Source organism: Arachis hypogaea, chromosome 14 (assembly GCF_003086295.3).
Source record: "Arachis hypogaea cultivar Tifrunner chromosome 14, arahy.Tifrunner.gnm2.J5K5, whole genome shotgun sequence".
Classification (NCBI taxonomy): Eukaryota; Viridiplantae; Streptophyta; class Magnoliopsida; order Fabales; family Fabaceae; genus Arachis; species Arachis hypogaea.
In genome coordinates, this window is record NC_092049.1 from 25,216,091 (window position 1) to 25,240,908 (window position 24,818).

The 24,818-nt window shown below is 27.0% G+C and overlaps 2 protein-coding genes across 2 annotated transcripts; both read left to right on the forward strand.

Annotated features, from left to right (window-relative positions):
* Positions 1-5,377: 5,377 nt before the first annotated feature.
* On the forward strand, positions 5,378-7,559 carry LOC112741852 (rust resistance kinase Lr10). Its single transcript, XM_025791007.3, has 3 exons — positions 5,378-5,714; positions 5,829-6,602; positions 6,955-7,559. Exons 1-3 carry the CDS (start codon positions 5,663-5,665, stop codon positions 7,410-7,412), a joined length of 1,284 nt encoding a protein of 427 aa, XP_025646792.1. The 5' UTR covers positions 5,378-5,662; the 3' UTR covers positions 7,413-7,559.
* Positions 7,560-13,240: 5,681 nt separating this feature from the next.
* On the forward strand, positions 13,241-15,205 carry LOC140178547 (uncharacterized). The gene is made up of 5 exons (XM_072215726.1): positions 13,241-13,612; positions 14,017-14,172; positions 14,251-14,686; positions 14,788-15,087; positions 15,189-15,205. The coding sequence occupies exons 1-5, from the start codon at positions 13,241-13,243 to the stop codon at positions 15,203-15,205; spliced, it is 1,281 nt and encodes a 426-aa protein (XP_072071827.1).
* The last annotated feature ends 9,613 nt before the right edge of the window (positions 15,206-24,818 follow it).

Genomic DNA, 24,818 nt, shown 5'->3' on the forward strand with positions numbered 1-24,818 from the left:
ATTTAATTTTTTTATTATTATTAGTACTCTCTGTTATAATTGTAATTCTCATATACTATGTTTTAGTGTAATTTTTTATAACATAGATTATGATTCTATTAAAAAAATAAATTAAATAAAAAATTAATCATAGATAATAATAAAATCATAAACATTGGATTCCAAATTAATATTAAGAATAAGATTATTGAGAGTACTAGAATAAGAGTACCATGTAAAAAAATATAACATATTTGATTATATATATATATATATATATATATATATATATATCAAAAATTTATATTGTTTTATTTTTATTTAAAAATATGTTTTATCTATTTTTATATGTTATTTTTATTTTAGTAAATAAATATTAATTTTATTATAAAATTAATTAATAAGATCTATTTAAATATCTAAATTAGAATGATAGGATAATATAAAAAAAATTATTTAAGTTGAGGTCTATTTTAGTAATTTTTTATCTAAAAGTGATTTTGAATGGTATAAGCCAAACAACATTTATTTTACTATAATCAATTTTGATACAAAAATTACCAAACATAAATCACTTTAACACAAACTTATTTTTTATCAAAATCAAGTTTACAAAATCAATTTTATGTAAACTCCCATTTACAAACTGTAATCCAAACACACACTATATCACCCATTCACCCTTGTTTCCAGATGCAATAGGAATATAGGATAGTCTTCAAATAATGGAAAGGTTCCAATGGTGAAAAGTTTCAACTATGATTCCTTTACAACTTTACTCATTATTAAGAAGGAAAATTTTCAAGAATAATCACAGTATAATAGAGTTTTTACTAACGAAAAAAATTAATAACAAAAAAGACTCCAGTGAAAACAGTCCGAATTTATTTATTTAACTAGTATTATTACTTACGAAAATATAATTTTTTTAAAATTTTAATCTACTTTATTTTAATAATATAGATTATGCATGACACAAAAAATTTATAAAGTCAAACTACTTTTACAAAAAAAATTATAGATTGACAAAAGTTTTTGACTAAAAAGACTTATCTATAGATAAAAATCAAATAGTAAGATTTTTAGTTATTATTTTTATATGAAAAGTCTAATTTTTTATTAATAATTAATTTTAACATTCCTTATTTAAAATTTAAAACAATTTAACGTGTATACTTTTATATTTAATTAGGTGTTAACTGTTAAATCTGTTGTACAAAGAGAAATAATTAAATTTTATACTTGTTATTTAAAAATAATTTTTTCTTCCTGTGTATATAAAAATATAATTAGATATTAATATAAAAAAATTATACTGATAATTATAAAATTAACTCAAAATTAATTTTTTTTAAAACAATTGAATCTTGATTCTAACTTTTAATTATAACATAGTATTCTCTCCAAATTATATGTAATAAATATTTGAAAGAAGAAAAATGAAAATATAGATTAAAAAGATAAGCGGTGAAAATTTAAAAGTAAATAAAAAATTATGTATATAATAAAAATAATAATAATATTTTTTATTTAAATTATATTATTTTGTTAATTTTATTTTCTGTAGAAGAGAAAAATAGAAAAAATAGAGAATGAGAGAAAAGAGAGAGAAAGATAAGGATGAAGAATGAAAGTGAGAGTGAGAGTTTGTTAATTTTGGAAGAAAAAATTTTATTTTAATTGTAAAAAAAATATCAAATGACATATTTTAATTTGTCAAATTACTAATATAAAATATAAATTATATATAGAGTAAAAATAATATAGAGAAATAAAAAATGGAGAGAGGTAGATAAGAGAATTTAGGAAGGAAATTTATTAATTTTGAAAAAAAATATTTTCTCTCAATTTTAATAAGAGAGTGTCATGTGACACATTTGATTATTAAATTAGATAGTAATATATGATACATAATATAGGTATATTTCAATTTCAATTTTAATTTTAATGCAATTAAAGAATGTCATATTGCACATTTTGATTGTCAAATAAGTAATTGGTCATTAATATTGACAATGATATATAAAATAGATAAGGTGGTTGAAGAAATAAGAGAAATAGAAAAAAGAAAGAGAGAGGAGAGGAGAACTCTTTAATTTTGAAGGGAAAGATTTGATTTCAATTGTAATGAGGGAGTGACATGTGACACATTTTGGTTGTAAAATTAGTAAAGAACAGAGAAGAAATTTTTAATTTTGAAGGAAAAGATTTAATTTTAATTACAATGAGAGAGTGATATGTGACACATCTTAATTCTAAAATTAGTAAAGAAGAGAGGAGAATTCCTTAATTTTAGAGAGAAATATTTTATTTCAATTACAATGAGAAAGTGACATGTATATTTTGGTTGTAAAATTAGTAAAGAAAAAAAAAATTTTTAGTTTTGGAAAAAAAAAATTTAATTTCAATTATAATAAAAAAGTGACATGTGACACATTTTAATTATAAAATTAGATAAATATAATAGATATTCAATAAATACTAAATAAGATAACGCGGTTTTATTATTGATCAATATCCTCGGCGGAAGGTACTAGGAAATTAAACCAAATATAGTATTTGACGTTCGATATTTTGTCCTCAATGCTTGTTTTCTGGTTGCCTTAGGATTACGCGTTTAATCAAGTATATCCACCGGATCAACGCAATTGTTTTTATTTGCATAGTTTTGACACATTTGGTCTTATCGAAATTAGAACATACAAGTGACAAGATAATATCATTTCAAAATTGATAATGTAACCTTAATTTGATAAAAGTTTATTATAAATATGTTTTTTTATTAAGAATAATATCCTTTAATTTAAAATTAACGTTATCAATTTAAGAGTGATAAGTTCATTATACATGTATATGATTATATTTTTAATTAATTGATGATTAAGTTAGTTTTGAATAAACATCCAATTTGATCTTTATTCATTTTTATAAAAGATAAAATAATTTTTGTTAATAAAAGAATTATTTTGAGTCTTAATCTTTTTATTTTAGGATAATACAATTTTTTATTAAAAAATTAATTAAATAATAACAAAAATTAATTTTGTGGTGATTTTATTTATAATTTATAAAATTTTAAATTCTCACAAACTATTAATAAATTTATTTTTAAAAAATTACTAGTGGTGATTAAAAACGTTGTTGAAAATAATATCACAAGAAAAAAATAACTGCAGTACGAATATTTTTTAAGAAAAAAATAACATAAAAAAAGAAATGAAATAAAAGAATATTAATATTGATAATATTGGTATTGGTGATGATGACGTTAGATAAGATAATGATGATAATAAAATATAGTTACACAACAAAAATAGTTAGAGTCATCAAAATGAGCTAAATATATTGGATTAATCTGTTTACCTCTTTAAACGGGCGGGCTTTACTTCTAAAATTAAGTCCGTTTAAGTTTCGGGCTAAATAGGCTAAGCCCGATTAACCCGAAAAAATGAAGGGTTAAACGGGCTAGCCTGTGGACTAAACGGGCTAGCCCGCGGACTAAACGAGCGATCAGTTTATTTTTTTCTTAAAAAATAGTACTTTTAGCCAATATTTTTTTCGATCTCAAAAATCTGACTCATCAACTAAAAAAAATACTGTTTGTTTAAGGTTTTTGATTCAAAAGTGATATTTTCTGTCAAAATATTTTTTTAAAAAAATAAAAGGATAAACAGGTCAATTTGTTTAACTTATCGGGTTGACCATAAACGATCCCAACTGAAAAATTATGACCTGTAAATAAAGCGGATTTAAAATGTACTGAGTCTAAATGGATCGAGCTAACCTGTTTGACATCCCTAAAAATAGTAGAGGTATAAGTGATAATGATGAGGATGAAGAATGTGATGGTAGTAATGGTTATAGATTTATAATCGGTTATATTGTTGAAAAGAACTTTGTGATGAATTTAAAACTACTTTAAACCCTCACAAAATACAAATAAAACTCCCTAAAAAAAATTATTTGTTACTATTTAACGAATTTTTTAACAAAAAAGTCATATTATCCCAAAATAAAAAAGATAAAAGTCGAAATGTCTTTTTTTTAGTTAGTGATCGTCTTGTTCTTCATGAAAATGAGCAAAAACTAAATTGAGTCTTTACTCATTAGTTTTTGCATCAATTTCTATATAAAATAAAAAAGAATAAAGTATATTTTTTCTTAAAATTTATTAAAAATATTTCTAAATTTTATTTTACTTCAAATTTATTCATGAAGTTTTCGATTTGCATTAAATATATCATTAACAGTTAAATTTTTAAAAAATTTAGGACCAATCTAACAATAATGCATGACAACTAAGTTTAGAAAGTTAAATTTTCGAAAATTTTTTGGACAAAATTAAAACAAAATAAAATTTATAGATATTTTTAAAATTTTTAACAAATTTTAAAGATAAAAAATATATTTTACTAAAAGAATGTAACAAAAAGAGTTTTATATATATGTTTTTTTTTGTTTTCTATTATATCTTTTAATTTGGCAAACCAAAGACTAATCCATCGTAAATTTAAACTTTATATAAGAGTTTGTCTTTGACTAATGGGTTGTTGCATACATAAGGCGTGATTCAAACCTCTAACACTTAATTAAGAGGACTAGTAAACTAACCATAAGATTAATCCAATTTGGTTTATTTTATATACATTTAATAGTGTATTATCACATCAATAATGCACCCGAATAATTTTGTTGCTGATAAAAATGTACTCAAATTTTATTATCGATAAAAATACTCTCAAATAATTTTAAAATACAATAAAAATATCCAAAAAGAATATTATTTTTTTGTAAGTGACAAGCGACGTTTGTATTTGGCAAATTGTTTATGTATTTAATCCAAAATTTTATGGAAATATTTACATAATTGTTAAAAAATACACACAAAAAAAGAGATAAAAATTTGATCTTTATATTTTTATTTTATTTTTTAAAAATTTTATTGATTGTTAATAAAAAATATCACAAAAAAAATATACTTAACAAAAAATTACCAACTTTTAAGAATAAAAATATCTCATTTTTCTAATTAAGCTTACCAAAAACCTGTATCAAAGTTTAATATCTAAAGCATTTTTTGAGAATACAAATTTAATGTTGGTCATTTTGTCGTATTTTAAAATTATTTGAGAGTATATTTTCAATAACAAAATTTGAGTGTATTTTATCAAGGACAAAATTATTTGAGTGCATGTCTTGTGGTTTACCCCATCAATAAAATAATAATTAATTTTTAAATTTATTAGATAAAAAAGTATCTAAACCCAAAAATCTAATAGAGTAATTGTACAAAACTTTTAACATTGTCCACACATAAAAATAAAAAATAAAAAACTTTAAAATAAAATACGAATCCGCGCAAAGAGACATATAATAGCCTTCATTTGAAATATAGAATCTGGAAAGTTTAGGGGACCAGCAGATTTATTAAAATTTGGCCAGGATTTAGCCAGTAAAAGAAAAATGGGTGATTTTTCACCATTAGATAAAATCTCATACCATTAAATATACTATTGATAGCTAATTGATGGCTACAATTCACAAAATCTGCTGTACTCCTAGCACTCACATATGATCTTTTTCCCCTAATAATGAACAAGGACTATTGCATATATAAACCAGACATTTTTGCCTCTTGGTTCACTTTGCCATTTCAAAGTTCAAACTATAAACTGTGATAGTTATGTCAAGCACAGATGGTTCAGGCGCAGGGATTTATGCCAGTATCATCGTTGGTAAGCTTTCTGGTCTCTATTATTATTGTTTTCATTATGTGTTGAGTCTCAACCCAACTATAAAAGTAATTAATTCGTTTCATCCTCACCATTGGTAATCATCTTTTTATGCAGTTGTGATAATGGTGAAGATAGCTATTGTAGTTTGTGTATGCCGAGAAAGGATGAAGAATAATAATAAAGACGGATCAGTTCGTCCAGCCATACCGTTCTTGACAATCACAATTGATAAGTTCTTGAATGATATTGAAAGGGAGAAGCCAATTAGATTCACCGATCAGCAGCTACGCATTGCGACCGATAACTACTCAAATTTGTTGGGATCAGGAGGTTTCGGCACAGTTTACAAAGGAATCTTCAGCAACGGCACAATTGTGGCTGTGAAGGTGTTGTATGGAAGTTCTGACAAAAGAATTCAAGAACAGTTTATGGCAGAAATGGGAACACTTGGTAGGATCCACCATTTCAATCTTGTTCGGCTGTACGGATTTTGTTTCGAAAGGAACTTGATAGCGTTGGTTTATGAGTACATGGGAAATGGATCTCTTGACAGGTATTTGTTTAGAGAAATCAAGACTTTGGAATTTGAAAAGCTTCATGAGATTGCGGTTGGAACAGCAAGAGGCATCGCTTATTTACATGAAGAGTGCCAACACAGAATAATCCATTATGATATAAAACCAGGGAATATTCTCTTGGACAAGAATTTCAATCCAAAAGTCGCGGATTTCGGTTTGGCCAAGCTTTGTAACAGGGATAATACTCATATATCCATGACTGGAGGCAGGGGAACTCCCGGTTACGCTGCACCAGAACTTTGGATGCCATTTCCTGTCACTCACAAGTGCGATGTTTACAGCTTTGGCATGTTGTTATTCGAAATCATAGGTAAGGTAGATAGGTTGACATGTATGGATCCAGGAGCAAAATTTGTCCAAAATTGTTTACTATATCATGCAAGTTTGATTTTGATATACTGATAGTATAAAATGTTTTGCATAATTACTCAATTACTCAATTATAAAATGTTTTGCATAATTACTCAATTATATCTATTCAGTTGGATTACCATTTTTGCTGATATGTCATGCGATTACTCAATTATAAAATGTTTTGCATAATTACTCAATTATATCTGTTCAGTTGGATTACCATTTTTGCTGATATGTCATGCGATTAGATAAACGTGTAAAACTATTTTATATATTATTACTAAAATTTTCTAAATTTATCACTATAGGCAGGAGAAGAAACGTAGACACGAATCTTTCAGAAAGTCAAGAATGGTTTCCAATCTGGGTTTGGAAGAAATACGATGGCGGAGAATTAGGAAATTCGAAAATAGTGGCGGAAATGGAGGAGAAACAAAAGGAAATGACAATGAGAATGGTCAGGGTGGCTCTATGGTGTGTCCAATATAGGCCAGAACTAAGGCCTAATATGAGTGTTGTGGTGAAAATGTTGGAAGGTTCAGATGAGATTCCAGAACCATTGAATCCATTTCAACACTTGATTGGAGGTACTTTTGTTGCTCATCCAGTGCAAGTTTCACAGGGCTATACTGAAAGCAGTAGCATCTATACTGGCTCTTCTATTATGGTAACTGACTCAAGCATTGTGTGTGCAACTCCTATTATGCACAAGTATGAGATTGAATTAGCCTCTAGCAGAGCTGATGACTCATGCAGGACACATTAATTCTTCACATATAAAGTTCTGTAATGTACCATTGATTAAGTTGTAAATTAAATTATGTAACCTTGTAATAATGACTCTATCAGCCGATTTATATTTTACCTGTTCCCTTTTTTTTCCCTTAAGTTAATGATGATCTCTTTTTCTTTTTGTTTTTCTCTGCTTGGAGTAAATTTAAACTTCATTCGATTAGTGAAGCAAAGTAACTAATTATGGGAGACAGAAAAGAAGGTATTACAAATCTATACTTAAGATCCATCGGTGCACAACTTATTTCACTTTTTTTATTGAATAATTTTTAGATTAGAAATTTTGATCTCTAATAATTTTTTATTATTCTAAAAATCTTCGAAAATTATTTTTATCAAAGAGATGGGCCATTTCGTGATTTTTAATATGTGTATTAAATAAGTAAATCTCTAACAAATTTTATTATAAAATAATTAAATTTTAAAAAATTGTCATTTTTTTGGTGACTTTAAAAAATTGTCATTGTAAAAGAATTAGTTCCAACTTCCAAGACCATAAAATCAATTTGTCTCAAAAAATTTTACATTAACAAAAATTTGTTAGAAATAAAATATTCGATTTAAAATTTTTTAAAGCACAATTTAAAAGTATACTCTACTACATTTTAGTAAAATCATTTTTTGGTCATTTCATTTTTTCTATTACAATAGAATGCATAACTTAATAGGAGAATATACATTAACCATCTATTCCAATCAACCGTGCTATCCTCAATTGTCCATCTCACACGTTCTATGAGTATAACATGTGACACATAGTGCGCTGTGTGTTCGGTTTGTCGTTAATCATGTCTTAACACACATTAAGATTGTCTCGAATAAATATAATTGGTGTTTGAGTAGTATTTGATTAATATTTTTATTTAAACATATTTTTTATAAAAACAACAATTTCTAACTTTTTCATCTTTTAGAATGATGTTGAAATAGTGATAATATGTTAATTACTTATTTTGATCTTTTATATTAAGATGCTAGTCTTTAACTTTCATTTTTTTTGTTATTTTTTATTTTAATATAATTTTAGATAATATTATTCAAATAATATTTATTTTTTTAAAATTACGTTTGACAAAAAAATAAAAAAGTTTGGAGAGCCAACTACAATATAAGCCAACTAAGTCAATCTTTTTTTATTTATGATTTTGAAATTCAAAAAATTAAAATAGTGGAAGTTGCTTTTTTTTTTTTTTGTAATGGAAATATTTTTTAATTAGTTGGTTGGAGTTGGTTTCACTTCTAGGTTTAGTTTGGTAAAATTTTTACTTTTTAAAAGTAACTTATAAAAACTAATTTTTAAAAGATGCCTTTTTTTAAGTTGTAGCATTTATATTTGGTAAATCAAATTAAAAATAGCTTTCAATAAACATAAGCAACAACAATTATGTTTGGTAAAATAGTTTTTAAAATTTAAAAATACTATAATAGACATAAATGCAAGCATTAAATTTAAAAATTAGTTAACATACGAGGTTATGTTAGACTTTCAAATTTTGAAAAACACAAACCAACTTTAAAAAACTCTATCTTAGGTGCTTTTAAAAGCACACCGATGTTTTAAAAACTGCAAGCACAAGCATATAGTCTTTTTTATTTATCAAACACAAAATGATGAGTTTAAACTTTTAAAAAACACAAGTACTTTTCGAAAAATTTTACCAAACAAAGCCTTAGTTAGTTTCTTATTAGAACCATTCATATTAACATTTATTTACAAACATTAATTCTCAGACACACAAATAATCAGATAATTGTCTTTTTTGAGATAAAATCAAAATCAATTATATTACGATTAAATCAATAATTTTTATGAATATGTCTAAAATGAGCACAACAATTATGTGTTTGTTGGATATGCCACATTTATATAAATTATTAGATTTTATTATATGAAAATCAAAGACTAATATAAAAGAAGAGTATTGATATACTCTAATAAATACAGAATATTATAGTACATAAATAAATGCTTTAAATGACATATAATACTTTAATACATAATACTTTAAATAACAACAAAATATTTTATTTTTAAATAATTAAATATAAAACATATAAATACACAAAATATGAGTATTCTTTATTTATTAAGATTAATTATTATGCAAGAAATTTTTATAATATTAAAAAATTGTATTAAAATAATATTTTAAATTGTAACATAAAAATATAAAATAATTAAAATTTAATTTTATATTACTTAACAAATAATTAGATTATTATATTTAAAATTTATTAACGAACTAATTTTGTTAAAAATATTATTATATAATACAATTTTTCATCAAAATATTTTATAAATATAATTTATTTAAAATATTATATATAATACATGAAAATATTAACTTTTTTATTTTTTAGAAAAATAAAATAAATAATATAATTCTAAATACATGTTTATCATATTATATATTTACTTATATTAGTAAGACCTAATCTAATCAAACTTACGCAATTAAAAATATTAAAACTGAATACAAAGTTAGGCTATTACAAAAATATAATCACATAAATACATTATTTCCTTTTATACCTTTTACAAAATAATATATATACTATATACTATCTGAATTAAAATACAAATCTGTTATTATATGTAATTACACACACACACATATATATATATATATATATTCTAAAAAAATTAGAAAAAATAAATTATATTATTTATTTAATTTTTCCAAAAATATTTGAAAAAACAAAAAAAATTAATATTTTTATGTATTATATATAATTTTTTAAATAAATTTATTTTTATAATATTTTGATAAACAATTATATTATATAATAATGTAGTTAATAAAGTAATTATTTAATAAATTTTAAATATAATAATTTGATTATTTGTCAACTAATATAAAATAAATTTTAATTATTTCATATTTTTATGTTGTAGTTTAAAATATCATTTTTTAATATTATAAAAATTGTCTTACATAATAATTAATCCTAATAAATATAAAATACTTATATTTTTATTTATCTATTTTATATTTTTTAGAATAAAAAACTTCTACTTTTTAATATTTATATATATATACTATCTATTAATTTTTTATATATTAAATAATTATAATAATATAATAACATTGAAATCAAATAACATATTAAATTTGTTACATTAAAACTAAAAATTATATATTTTATTCTTGAATTTAACAAAATATATATTTTTAATAAATCATATATGATGAAAACTATTTTGTGAAAGAAATTTGTACACCAATTTTTTTAGAAATAATAAAAATAAAAAAATGATCTTATTATAAATATATAATTATAAATATTATATATATAAAACTATAAATGTTAAATTTAAAAAATAATTTTAAATTATTATCTATTTAATATTACCACAAAATAAATATGAATAAAAAAGATTAGAAGAGAGAGTCATAAGGTGGCATATATATTAGAGAGTCTAAAAAATAAAAAATATATATACCAATTTTATATCAGTCACTATTACATACATATATGGACTAAATCCCCATAGTGGTCCCCCAGATTCAACCCGTGCACCAATTTTGCTCCTGAGATTCCAATTGCACTGTTTATGTCCCCCAGATTCCGATTTGAGCACCATAATGGTCCTTCGAAGATTTTCCGGCGTGACTCAGCGACGGCGTTGCTTATGTGGCACAGCCACTGCCACGTTGGAGAGTCAGAACGACATCGTTTCATGGGGCAAAACGAATGAAAGCCCACACGTCACCGTTTTGATCACAGTGAGAGTAGTAGTAACTTGGGCAAAGGGTTTGGTATTCGTTACGTCTTCTCCTCCATATTTTCTCACCTCTCTCAACGCTTGGTCTCCTCCTCCATAAGCAGTAGCGACAGGCAAGGGCACTGCTGCCTGGTTTCTTAACATTGCTGTACTGAACTTGGGGGAAGGTTCGTGGTTCACCATTGAAGCATCGACTGAAGAACCGTTTAAGCTAGCTTCAAGGTACAAATTTTATTATATTTTTTTGAATTTTTTGGATCATGTTTCATTCCTGATATGGCCGATTGTTAAAGTTACTTGAACATGATGCATGTAGTTTGTGTTAGAATCCACTGCCTGTTAGGGTTTTAGTGTTTTCCTTCTTCAAACCAGTAATGTATGCTCTGTTTCTTGTGAAAAGAACAGGGGTTAATCTCTGGTGGTGTGTAATATCTAAGTTATTTGTTGTTTATGTGTTGCATGCGTGGTGAATTTTAAGTATTTCCTCTGTTATGTTGCAGATGAACGCCGAATTGTTAGACATAATGTTTCATCATGGGGGAAATTTTGAGAGGGGGAAGGATGGGAGATGGACATACACACCTGACAATAGGCATTGTTTGGGAGATCTGGATGTGGACAGGTTGGATGTATTCTACCTGAGAAATTACTTCAAAGAGCTAGGCTATGAGACCATGAAGGAGGTTTGGTGGCAGGTCCCTGGGATGAGTCTGGAAGTAGGTTTGAGGCGTTTAGACTCTGATAATGAGTTGAGAGAGCTGTGTAATCATGGTGGAAAGAACAATGGGGTAGTGGATGTCTACATTGAACATGGCATTTCAGAACCTGAAATAGTACAAGGAGAGGATGTTGTTGTGCATGTTGATGACGAGGTGAGGGATCTTGGAGAGCAAGCCAAGTCAAATTCCAGGATGGTGAAAGACCCACCTGTCAAACCTACCACCGAGAAGGACCCTCCTAGGAGTTTAAGCATGGTAACATACAAGCCCCAAGCTAAAGAGGCGTTACTGAAGAAGAGCAATGTGAATTCTAACATGGAGTCCCAGCCTAAGCCTAAATCAAAGTGTAAGCCTAAGACAGTTCCCAAACCCAAACCCATGCCCAGACAGAACAATGTAACTAGGACTAGGAGATATTGTCTAAGGTCTGTAGGGAAAGGGATTTCAAAAGCAAAGGAAAATGCTAGTGATCATGTTCTTTTATCCTCTGACTCAGACTCTCATGACAGCTACGAGAGTGCTGAGGACGAGGCCTATAAGCCACAAGAGCCGGATGATAGCTCAGATGAATCAGACATTGGATATACTGTTCCTTCACAGAAGAAGAAAGTCAAGAAACCCAATGCAAGGAAGAAGGTCCAGGCTGAGAGTGGAAAGGAAAAAGGGAAGGCCAAGGTCTGTGTTGATGATGATGGATTTGTGGAAGACGTTTCTGATGAAGATGTGGACATTGGATTTGTGGGGGGAGGTATAAAGGGGGATAACCATGATGCTTTTGATCCAGGGTCAGAATCGGATGGTGGCAATTCGTGGCACTCTTTGGAGATGAAAACACCACCTAATTCAGAGGATGAGCTGGTTGGAGAAGAAAGTTCAGAGGAGGTATTTCCGGTGTTTAGACAGGGTGCTAGGTTTGGGGAACTACATTTAGAAGTCGGGATGAAGTTCAATACTAAGTGGGAGTTCAAGGAGGCAGTAAGGGAGTTCACTATACAAGAAGGGAGACGGATGAGGTTTAGGAAGAACGATGGTAAAAGGGTGAGGGCAGTATGTAAGGTGAAGGATTGCAAGTGGGTTGTATACGCATCAAGGGACCACGAAGACAGTTGCTGGCAAGTTAAGACTTTCTTCAATGACCACACTTGTCCACGAGAGGATAAAAACAGGGTAGCAAATAGAAATTGGGTTGCAGGTAAGTTGGTAAAAAAACTAAGAAAATATCCCAATTTCAGGAACTGTGAGGCTACAACATATTTCAAGATGAAATATGACTTGTCGCTCAATAGGAACTCTATATCACGGGCACTGTGTGATGCTAGAAATATAGTCTATGGGGATGCCAAGGAGTAATATGCTATGCTTAGGGACTATGGTGAAACACTATTGAAAACAAACCCAGGATCAACTGTTCAGATATGCACAAAGCCACAGCCTAGTGGTGAGGTCATATTTGAGAGGATGTATGTCTGCTTGAGTGGCTACAAGTCAGGTTTCAAGGCTGGCTGTCGTCCGTTAATTGGACTTGATGGGGCTTTTCTAAAAACTATTTTCGGGGGGCAAATTCTATCGGCTGTTGGACAAGATGCTAATCATCATGTCTATGTCATTGTCTGGGCAGTTGTGGAAGTGGAGAACTTTGAGAATTGGAAGTGGTTTCTAGAGTTGCTACATGAGGATCTTGGAGACTACAAGACCCATGGGTGGAACTTCATCTCTGATATGCAAAAGGTAATTTCTTACTGAAACCTTAATCCTTACTCTCACATAAGTTTAAATGTGTAAAACTGTGTGGTATATAATGTGGTGTGCTGTTAGTATACTGCCATATTGTGATGATACCTAAGAAATAATTGTTTGATACTTTATGGTATATACTGTGGTGTGGTGTTAGTGTCTGCTGCTATACTGTGAATACTGCTCTGATCTAATTGTTTGATTACGTACTATACCATGATGGTGTGCTGTTAGGTACTATTATGGTGATCGATTTTCAAAGTTAGGGACTATTATGGTGAAGGATTGGCAAAGTTAGGGACTATTATGGTTATCGTTATGCAAAGTTAGGGACTATTATGGTGATCGATTTTCAAAGTTAGGGACTATTATGGTAACATAATGCTTGATATCTTCAGGGATTACTGCCTGCTATGAAAGCTGTGATGCCTAATGTGGGACACCGATTCTGTGTATGGCACTTGTGGCGAAATTTCAATAAGCAGTGGAAGGACTTGGAGCTTAGGGGACTGTTATGGGAGTGTGCTAGAGCTACAACATTTCAAGAGTTTAAGGTACATAAAGCCACTTTTTTTGAAACTGGAGTTAGCTAACATGGACTTCTTTCCCAACTATTAACTGTTGAATTTCAGGAATACATGGATAGGATAAAGCGGCTGAACGAGGACGCATGGAAGTATCTTGACAAGTGGCCAAGGGAGGCATGGACGAGGTCACAGTTCAGGCACAACCCGAAATTGGACTCGATTTGCAACAACGCCTGTGAGGTTTTCAATTCAAAGATCAAAGAAGCAAGGGGCAAGCCTATACTTACTCTTCTAGAAGAGGTGAGAATGTTTGTCATGCGGACTATGGCTAAGAACAAGGTTAAGTTGGACAATCACCTGGGGCTGTTACCACCCGTAATCAAAAGTAGGTTAGAAAAGGTGAGGAAAGAGTCCAGACATTGGCATGCTATATGGTCTGGAGATACTGGATATGAGAAGTTTGAGGTCCATGGGCGTCCAACAAACCATGTGGTAGACCTGGGGAAAAGATTATGTACCTGCCAGTTCTGGATGTTAACAGGTTATTCTCTCCCATCCACTTACCTTTGCTCATTTAATTTTACACTAGTGTTATAAATAATTTTTGATTTAACCTAAGCTGGAAGTAAACTGGACTTGTAGGGATTCCATGCGTTCATGCTTGTGCAGCACTGGCCAGAGTCAACAAGCACCCAGAGGATTTCTGCCATAAGTTGATAACCATTGAGTCTTACAAGGAAACATACAAGTATCACATCAATCCTATACCTGGCCAAGCCTTCTGGGAACAAAGTCAGTTTAACAAGCCATTGGCACCACCAATCAAGAGGAAGCCAGGGAATCTTCAAACAAAGAGGAGGAAGGACTCAGATGAAGTCTCAAGTTCTAGCAAGAAATCTAAGCCAGTAACAGCCTTGAAAAGACAGCTTCGGCCTTTCACATGTAAGTACTGCTTGCAAAAGGGTCACACCAAGAGAGGATGTGAAAAGAAAAGAGAAGCTGATGCTGCTCAAGCTGCAGCTGATGCTGCGGCTGCTGCAAAGGCAGCAGAGGCTGCTAAAGACCCTAAAAATGCTAGTGCACAAGCAACTGCAACTGCCCAGGCCACCACAACTGACACTACAACTGCCTCTGCATCTGCCAGTGCCACTGCAACTGCTACTCCAAATGCAACTACTACTGCTACAGCTACGGCTAATGCTAATATTACCATCAATTCTGCTCCTATTGGTCAAGCATCAGAAATTGATCTGTCACAGCCAATTTGTTCTGAACCAGAAGACTCTCAAAAGGTACAATTTTAATTCTATAATAAGCCTTTGTAATTAATGGAGTAAAAACTCTGAAAAAGGTTTACTGAGTGACAATGTTTGGTATTTATTTCTGGTTTGAAATTTGTGTAGTTCACTGAAGTAACCGGGGAACCAGCCACAAGACCTGCCAAATTGCCTACTAGAAGAAGGTCACCTCTAACAACCCCTTCTACAGCACTGGACCCAATGAAGGGTGCGAGTTCTGCCACTGCTTCACGATTCACAAATTTTCTGAAGTTTGTGCCGACTCCTGGATTTAAGCACCCCCGAAAGAAGTGAACTTTCATATTAGGACATTAGGACATTTTGCTTGTCAAGTGTTAGTTTTTTGTTAAAAGATACAGTGACTGCGCTCACTATAAACAATGGTTCATTTTGTTGATTACTAATCAAGTATGTCATGCTACTTGTTCAATTACTTATGGTTGTAATGTGTTAAAACTATGAATGATTTGCCATATTTTGGTATTGATCAATTAATACTGTCCATGGTTTGGATCAATCTTGCTGTTACTTATTTACAAGTTCTTTTACTTCATCCAACAGGATATTATATTATATCAAAGTAAGATGATTTACACAAACCTTGTTATGTTACCACATAACAGTTTCATTCATTAATTTGGGAACTGCATTACATTGACATGTTCTCAACCCTTTAATAGCACCAATCCTACAAAAACAACAATTACTAAGAACCCAAATCCAAGAACATGAGTTATGAATTTCAGATTCCTAATGTCTGCCTCCATCTTGCCCATCCGCCATTCAAAGTTCATCTTCCTGTCACCATCATCATCTCCTGCAACAGCTCCTTCAGACAACTCCTCTTGCACAGAATCAGCCCAGACGAATAACCCACACCATGTTTTCCCACTTGTCTGCAACCAACCAAAATAATCAACCGAAAAAAAATTTTCAATCTGCTACAAATTATTAAACTTTACTCACATTATAGTTGGGGCAACCAAAGAAGGGCTTGTTAGGATGCGACTCCGTCCCAGACCACCTTAGCACCGGGCGACAACCACAGCCGCACCAGTCCGGAACCCGTCCATGCCTGCTTCGCGTCGTGCTTCTTCTCCAGTTCTCCGTCGACGATGACCGATTGGAACTTCCTGCAACATGGCTCCCACTTCCTCTCATGGTGGATAGCTATCGGTGTACAGAAGAGATGCAGAAGAAGACGTTGAGGGAGAGAACCTCAATGGGAAGACCAACGAGATTTTAGGGTTTAAAAATGAGGACAGGGACTACATTAGGAAATTTTATCACTCATTCCACGTCATATGTACACTACGGCGTCCAACGTGGCAGTGGCTGTGCCACATAAGTAACGCCGTCGCTGAGTCACGCCGGAAAATCTTCGAAGGACCATTAAGGTGCTCGAATCGGAATCTGGAGGACATAAACAGTGCAATTGGAATCTCAGGGGCAAAATTGATGCACGGACTGAATCTGGGGGACCAAAATGGGGATTTAGTCTACATATATGATATATATACATAGTTGATACATATTATTTATTCAATTTTTTTAAAATAAAAAAATAACATTTTAGGTATTATATATAATATTTTAAATAAACTATATTTTAACAAATATTTGATAAAAAAATTATATATTTTTTTTACCAAAGATAGGAAACTCGAACCCGCAACCTCTTAATTGAGTATGGGGAGCCTATGCCAGTTGAGCTATTACTCATTGGCACAAAAGTAATTAGTTAATAAGTATTGAATATAATAATTTAATTATTTATCAAATAATATAAAATAAAATTTAATTATTTTTTATTTTTATGTTGCAGTTTAAAATATCATTTTAATATAACTTTTTAATATTATAGAATTTTTTTTACATAATAATTAATTTTAATGAATAAAAATATTTATATTTTTTGTATTTATATGTTTTATCTTTTTAATTATGTAAGTTTGATTAGTTTAGGTCTTAGTAATATAAATAAATATATAATGTGATAGGCATGTATTTAAGATTATATTATTTATATTATTTATTCCGTTTTTTTTTTTAAATTGAAAAAATAAAAAGTTAATATTTTTATGTATTATATATAATGTTTTAAATAAATTAATTTTAAAAATATTTTAATAAAAAATTATATTATATAATAATATCTTTAACAAAAGTAGTTAGTTAATAAATTTTGAATATAATAATTTAATTAATTATTTATCAAGTAATATAAAATAAAATTTAAATTATTTTATATTTTTATGTTACAGTTTAAAATATCATTTTAATATAATTTTTTAATATTATAAATTTTTTTATATAATAATTAATCTTAATGAATAAAAAATACTCATATATTTTATATTTATATATTTTATATTTAATTATTTAAAAATAAAAAATTTTGTTGTCATTTAAAGTATTGTGTATTAAAGTATTGTCATTTAAAATATTTATTTATATACTAGGATATTTTGTATTTATTAAAGTCTATTAATACTCTTCTTTTATATTAACCTTTGATTCTCATATAATAAAATCTAACGGTTTATATAAATATGGCACATTTAATAAGCACATAATTATTGTGCTCATTTTAGACATATCCTATTTTTAGTTATCATATACATAGTAATTAAACTTAGAGTAATGTTATATGTACACCAAAATCAGCCATCAAACTCAGTCATGAGTATAAAATACATATTGAAAATAAATTAAACCACACATTATTTATACATAAATACATTAATGGCTGATTTTAGTGGCTGATTTTGGTATACAAATAATATTTTTATCAAATTTATATATAACTGATTTTTGTTTTTATATTTAACTGTGATATAGTCTTATATTTATTATTTGGAAAAGAAAAAATAAAAAATGCTAGAAATAAAATTAAATAAAGGATCGGAGGAAAAAACTAACGCAAGAAATTTACACTAATTTAAAATAGTTGATTATAAAATAGTTAATAGTTAAAAAATATTAAATTATAATTTAATTAAATTATTTAATTATTTTTAAATATCAATTTTTAAAATAACTGCACGTAAATTTTTAGTTTATTTATATTCACGATTCAACTCCTCTAATTTTCTGGCGTACAATATTTACAGCCATTTATGAATGAGAAGCATTATCTTGTGCCTAGACTATATACGTTGATACCATTTTCATTATTCCATACTAGCGGCTCAACAGGCACTAACGTGCCTGTTCAGCCGCTTTTTTATTGTTTTTAAGAAATTAATATTATTTTTTGTTAATATATTATTCATTTTTAAAATTTATTAGATAAGTATTTTTTATTTTAATGTTGATGTGATTTTATTTATATTATATTTTATTAAAATTAAAATTATTATAAAGTAAAATATCATTCAAAAAATAATGACAATAACATTATTCTGATTCAAAAAAGTATATATAAATCAAAATATATGTTAGTTATTTACAAAAAATAATTTTTACTTAAATATCATGGATATTTATGTTTGTCTTCATCTTTTTTAAGTAGTAGGCCAAAATATAAATCTAAATACGAAGAGTTCTTTATTTTTTTATAAATAGTGAAAAAATAAAATAAATAACAATGCTTATTTTTTTCGTTTTAAATATCAAAATATAAGAATAATTAATAAATAAAATAGGAGATTATAAAAATTGTGTATCTGAAAAAAATCCTTCGTAATTCATCATACATCTTCTTATCAATAACTTCTTTATATTCAAAGCACTCTCTATCTTCATGCATAATTTCAATAATATTTTATTTTTTTAATTTTATATTTAATTTTTTAATTATCTTTAATTTTATTATTTTTTTTAAAATTATTAATTTATATTTTTATTATATCCCTTACTATATCAAACATTATTCTTTCTCTTGCTATTATTTTCTATACACATACCTGTATGTCATTGTCTCATCGCCGTTATTATTATTATATTACCTTGTTCTCTTTTCTCGTTTTTTCTTTTTCCTTCCATATTCTATTCACCCGACCGTCCGTAATTAATTATCACCAAGTATTATTATTGCAAATGTTAATTTTGCCTATCACTTTGATTTATAACCATCTATTCCGTTAACTTTTATGAGTTATTGAAGTTTCGCTAAAAAAGTAAGACATAAAGCATTTAATTTTATATTTAATTTTTAAAATTTTTTTAATTTTTTAAATATTTTATTTTTCTTTTTTAATTTTATATTTAATTTTTTAAATATTTTTAATTTCATTATTTTTCTAAATTATTAACTTATAATTTTTATTATTTCCCCTTACTATATCAAACACTATTCTTTCTCTTATTATTATTCTCTATACACATATCTATCATTGTCTAATCGTTGTTATTATATTATTTTGTTCTTTCTCATTTTTTTCTTCTCCTTCCACCATCTCTTCACTCCACCGTAATTAATTATCACTATTTATATGTTACATCTTTTATATGTTAATCAAATAACCAGTGTCATATGCCAAACAAATGATATTATAGAAGTCAAAATAAATTATATTTTTATAATATAATTCATTTATTTTAGTTTAATTTAAAAATAAATATTCATGTACTCAAATTTTAAATATAATACTTTGTATAATTAATAATTTAAAAATTAAAAAATAATATTATCACATATGAAGTAATTTAAAAATCCTTAAATTTAACAAAATATTAGACTTTTTAGTTACTTATTATTATTATTCTTATATTATATCTTTACTTCTTATATTTAGACTTCTTATAAATATTCCACCTAAATTATATTTTTAACTTCTTATATAATAATCAGACTTAATAAATTACCAAAATTTAAATCTATTTTCTTGAACTACTTCTGAATCATATAATTGGAATCGTTTAAACGGGAGATCTTTTAGACTCTAAAATTTTCAAAATAAAAAAATATAATAAAATAAATTAAAAAACCTAATAAAATAAAATAGTTTAAAAAATAGAATATATATAAGAAAAAATAATAAATTAAAACTTACATGGTCCATGACATAGAAAAATAAAGAGAAGAAAATAATCATTAAGATTAAAACAATAAAAAAAGTATAACACAGTTCTTATCTTACCACATTTAAATATTATATGTCTATCTAATAATCAATAAAAAATAATATATATTATTTAATGTAAAATAGATTAAATATAAAAAAGAAATTAACAAAATTAATTAATAAATTTCTTATATTAGGTCGTCATATTATTTGAAAAATTAATTAACAAAGTTCTTATATTACTACATTTATTGTGTTATATGTCAAACTAATAATCAATAAAAAAAATATTATCCAATATAAAATAGATTACAAATAAAAAAAAGAAATTAACAAAATATGCGTGAGAATTTTTTATTCTACTATTGATAGGTGTAGGTTTTTTTGTATCTTTTATATGTTAAGCATGTGACAAATAAATAATATTAAATTAATTAATTTTTTGCAATATAATTTAGAAATTAATAAATGTCAAATCAAGTACTCTGTATAATTAAATATCAAATTCAATACTCGCGTCTTATATAATATATGCCACTCAAATAAATTGGCCAATATTCAAAATAAATAATATTATAGTAGATAAAATTAATAATTTAATTTAGTTTTAAAGTAAATATTTATGTACTCAAATATCAAATATAAATAATACTTTACATAATCAATATTTTAAAAAATAAAAAAATATTACAAAGCAATTAAAAAAAATAAGTTAACCAAATATTTATGAGACTTTTCTTCATTCATTCGTTAATAGGTAAAGATATATCAAAAAATAAAAATACATATCAAATTGATAAGATAAAAAAATTATTTTTTTTTTACATTAAATTGATTAAAAAAATGAGACATAGTACTATTTTTATATGTAAAAAGTTTAGAATAAATTAAAAAGACAGAGGAATTACTGAAAATATAGATTAGATAAGTAAATTAAAGAGAACAAAAAATATAAGTGGATGTTACGTGAAAGCAATAACCGCTGCAAAATCGTCCAAAGATGATGGAGGCTAGGGTATTGAAGAAAGGAGAAGAATGAACAGCAAGAAAAATACAGAAAAGTAGAAACTAAATTAACATAGAATTAAACAATAAAATATGAAGATAGTGAAGAATGTGAAAATATTTATATTCATTCTCGTCCATTTTTTTTATTTATTAGCAATTCCGTCTGCATTTTTTGAAAGTGAAAGAGTAATTTAATTTAACTGAGGGTTAAGTATGACTGATGGTGGAACAGTTTTTTATTTAAAGGGAGTTAGTTTTTAAATTGAGTACGTCAGTTTTTTTCGGTTTTAAAATATGTCGTGGGTTGATAGTGAATCAGTTTGATACTTTATTGTGGGTAAATTCTTTATTTGATAAAAAAAATAAAAAATATGGAGGACGTAGTAACAATTTATTATATTAAATTCATTGTTTAACAAAAAATAAATAGAGATAAAATAGGAAGAAAAAATTGGATACCAAATTTTTCTTATTCCCGTTTTACATTTGTATAGTTCATTATACATTAGTACGGTCCAATATGTAAGATAAATGATACTGTGATAGACAAAATTAATAATTTTATTTTATTTTAGAAAAAATATTTATGTACTATAATCAATAATTTAAAAAATTAAATAAATATTATTGCAAAGTAATCTAAAAAGTTAACAAAATATTTATAAAATTTCTTCATTTCATAGATAAAGACATATAAACAAAAATAAGAACACATATTAGATAAAAAAATATTTTTTTTTTACATCAAATTAATAAGATAAAAAAAATAATTCTTTTACATCAAATTGATTAGAAAAAAAGATAGAACTATTTTTTACCTAAAATATTGGAAATGAATTAAAAGAATAGAAAAATGACTAAAAATATAAATTAAATAAGTAAATTAAAGAAAAAAAAAAATGTAAGTGGAAGTTATGCGTGAAACCAAATTAAATTTGCAACTGCAACGGATGGATGACGATGGAGGCGATACAATTGAGGATGTTGAAAAGAGGAGAAGGTGGATATTATTGAGGATGTTGTCTTTGAATTTTATTTTAAAAATTAGTACTCAAAGATAAAATAAACCATGAATATAAAATACCTACCATTTATACCTATTATTTGGACCATTATCGTGTCGATTTCTATATTTTTTAAAAGGTAGAATATAGATACCTGTGTTTAACAATAAAGTTGGCGTATGAATTGTATCAACTCCCTTATCAAATCATATGGCGATCATTTGCATGTAATTATTAATTTGCTGAATTCTCCCTTTCTTAATAAATGCATGTAAGAACCAAAATATAGCAAAACACAGAAAAAAGAATCGACAACAGCCAGACGACATATTTATAAGTGGAGCAGTTATTTAATTTTCTCACGATTGCAGCAGTTATTTAACTCTTTTGTGGGTTGATGACTTTTTTTTTAATTAAGAAACAAAAATGTATTATTACTATTTTGTCCATAAATTTGATTTGTAGAATGAATTATTTGAGGGTAAATGATGTCTATAAAAATTGGACACCAAACTTTGGTATTGGCGGTCCAATATGTAAGATAAATGATACTGTGATAGACAAAATTAATAATTTTATTTTATTTTAGAAAAAATATTTATGTACTATAATCAATAATTTAAAAAATTAAATAAATATTATTGCAAAGTAATCTAAAAAGTTAACAAAATATTTATAAAATTTCTTCATTTCATAGATAAAGACATATAAACAAAAATAAGAACACATATTAGATAAAAAAATATTTTTTTTACATCAAATTAATAAGATAAAAAAAATAATTCTTTTACATCAAATTGATTAGAAAAAAAGATAGAACTATTTTTTACCTAAAATATTGGAAATGAATTAAAAGAATAGAAAAATGACTAAAAATATAAATTAAATAAGTAAATTAAAGAAAAAAAATGTAAGTGGAAGTTATGCGTGAAGCCAAATTAAATTTGCAACTGCAACGGATGGATGACGATGGAGGCGATACAATTGAGGATGTTGAAAAGAGGAGAAGGTGGATATTATTGAGGATGTTGTCTTTGAATTTTATTTTAAAAATTAGTACTCAAAGATAAAATAAACCATGAATATAAAATACCTACCATTTATACCTATTATTTGGACCATTATCGTGTCGATTTCTATATTTTTTAAAAGGTAGAATATAGATACCTGTGTTTAACAATGAAGTTGGCGTATGAATTGTATCAACTCCCTTATCAAATCATATGGCGATCATTTGCATGTAATTATTAATTTGCTGAATTCTCCCTTTCTTAATAAATGCATGTAAGAACCAAAATATAGCAAAACACAGAAAAAAGAATCCACAACAGCCAGACGACATATTTATAAGTGGAGCAGTTATTTAATTTTCTCACGATTGCAGCAGTTATTTAACTCTTTTGTGGGTTGATGACTTTTTTTAATTAAGAAACAAAAATGTATTATTACTATTTTGTCCATAAATTTGATTTGTAGAATGAATTATTTGAGGGTAAATGATGTCTATAAAAATTGGACACCAAACTCTAGTATTGGCTTTATATATTGGTATAGATGTTGATTAAACGCGTAATTCCTCCAATCAACGACAAATACTATTCTTCGGTTTTGAACTTTCGTGGTACCTTCCGCCTAAGACATTAATTTATTTGGGATTCCTGGAAATTTTCCTTCGTCTTAATAAGTAACGACATATCAACATTAAACGGAATTGTCATTCCGTCAAAACTGATAAGGAAAGATGAAAACGATTGATGGGGCACCAGCCAACACGCATTTGTATTTGTTAAGATTAGAGATATAATATTTTTCTATATATCGATTAGAGTTTAATGTTAGGTGAAAATTTAAATGCATTTAATTTTACATAAAGTTAGATAACTAAAAATCATTAAATAATCTAACAGATTTAATTAAATTATCATTTAATAACTTTTAACTATCAACTTCACATAAAGCCAATGAGTTATAGCTCAAATGGCATAGTCTCCCCATACTCAATTAAGAAGTTGCGGGTTCGGGTCTCCTATCTTTGGTAAAAAAAAAAAAAAAAAACAAACAAACAAACTTCACATAAAATTAACTATACTTAAGTTTACACTTTAATTTTAATATTGTTTACTAACATAATATTTTACACTATATTCAATTGCATTCGTATTTTTATTACAATTTATACAGTCAATTAAAAAGATAATTATTTTTACTAACATAATATTGTTTACTTTGATGCATAATTATAAAAATTGAATCGAATGGATTAGTTTAACCAAAAAACCGGTGAACCAAATTCTTAATTGGCCCAATCTAGTTGTAGGACCATTTAAGGATGAGAATAAGTTAAATTCGATGAG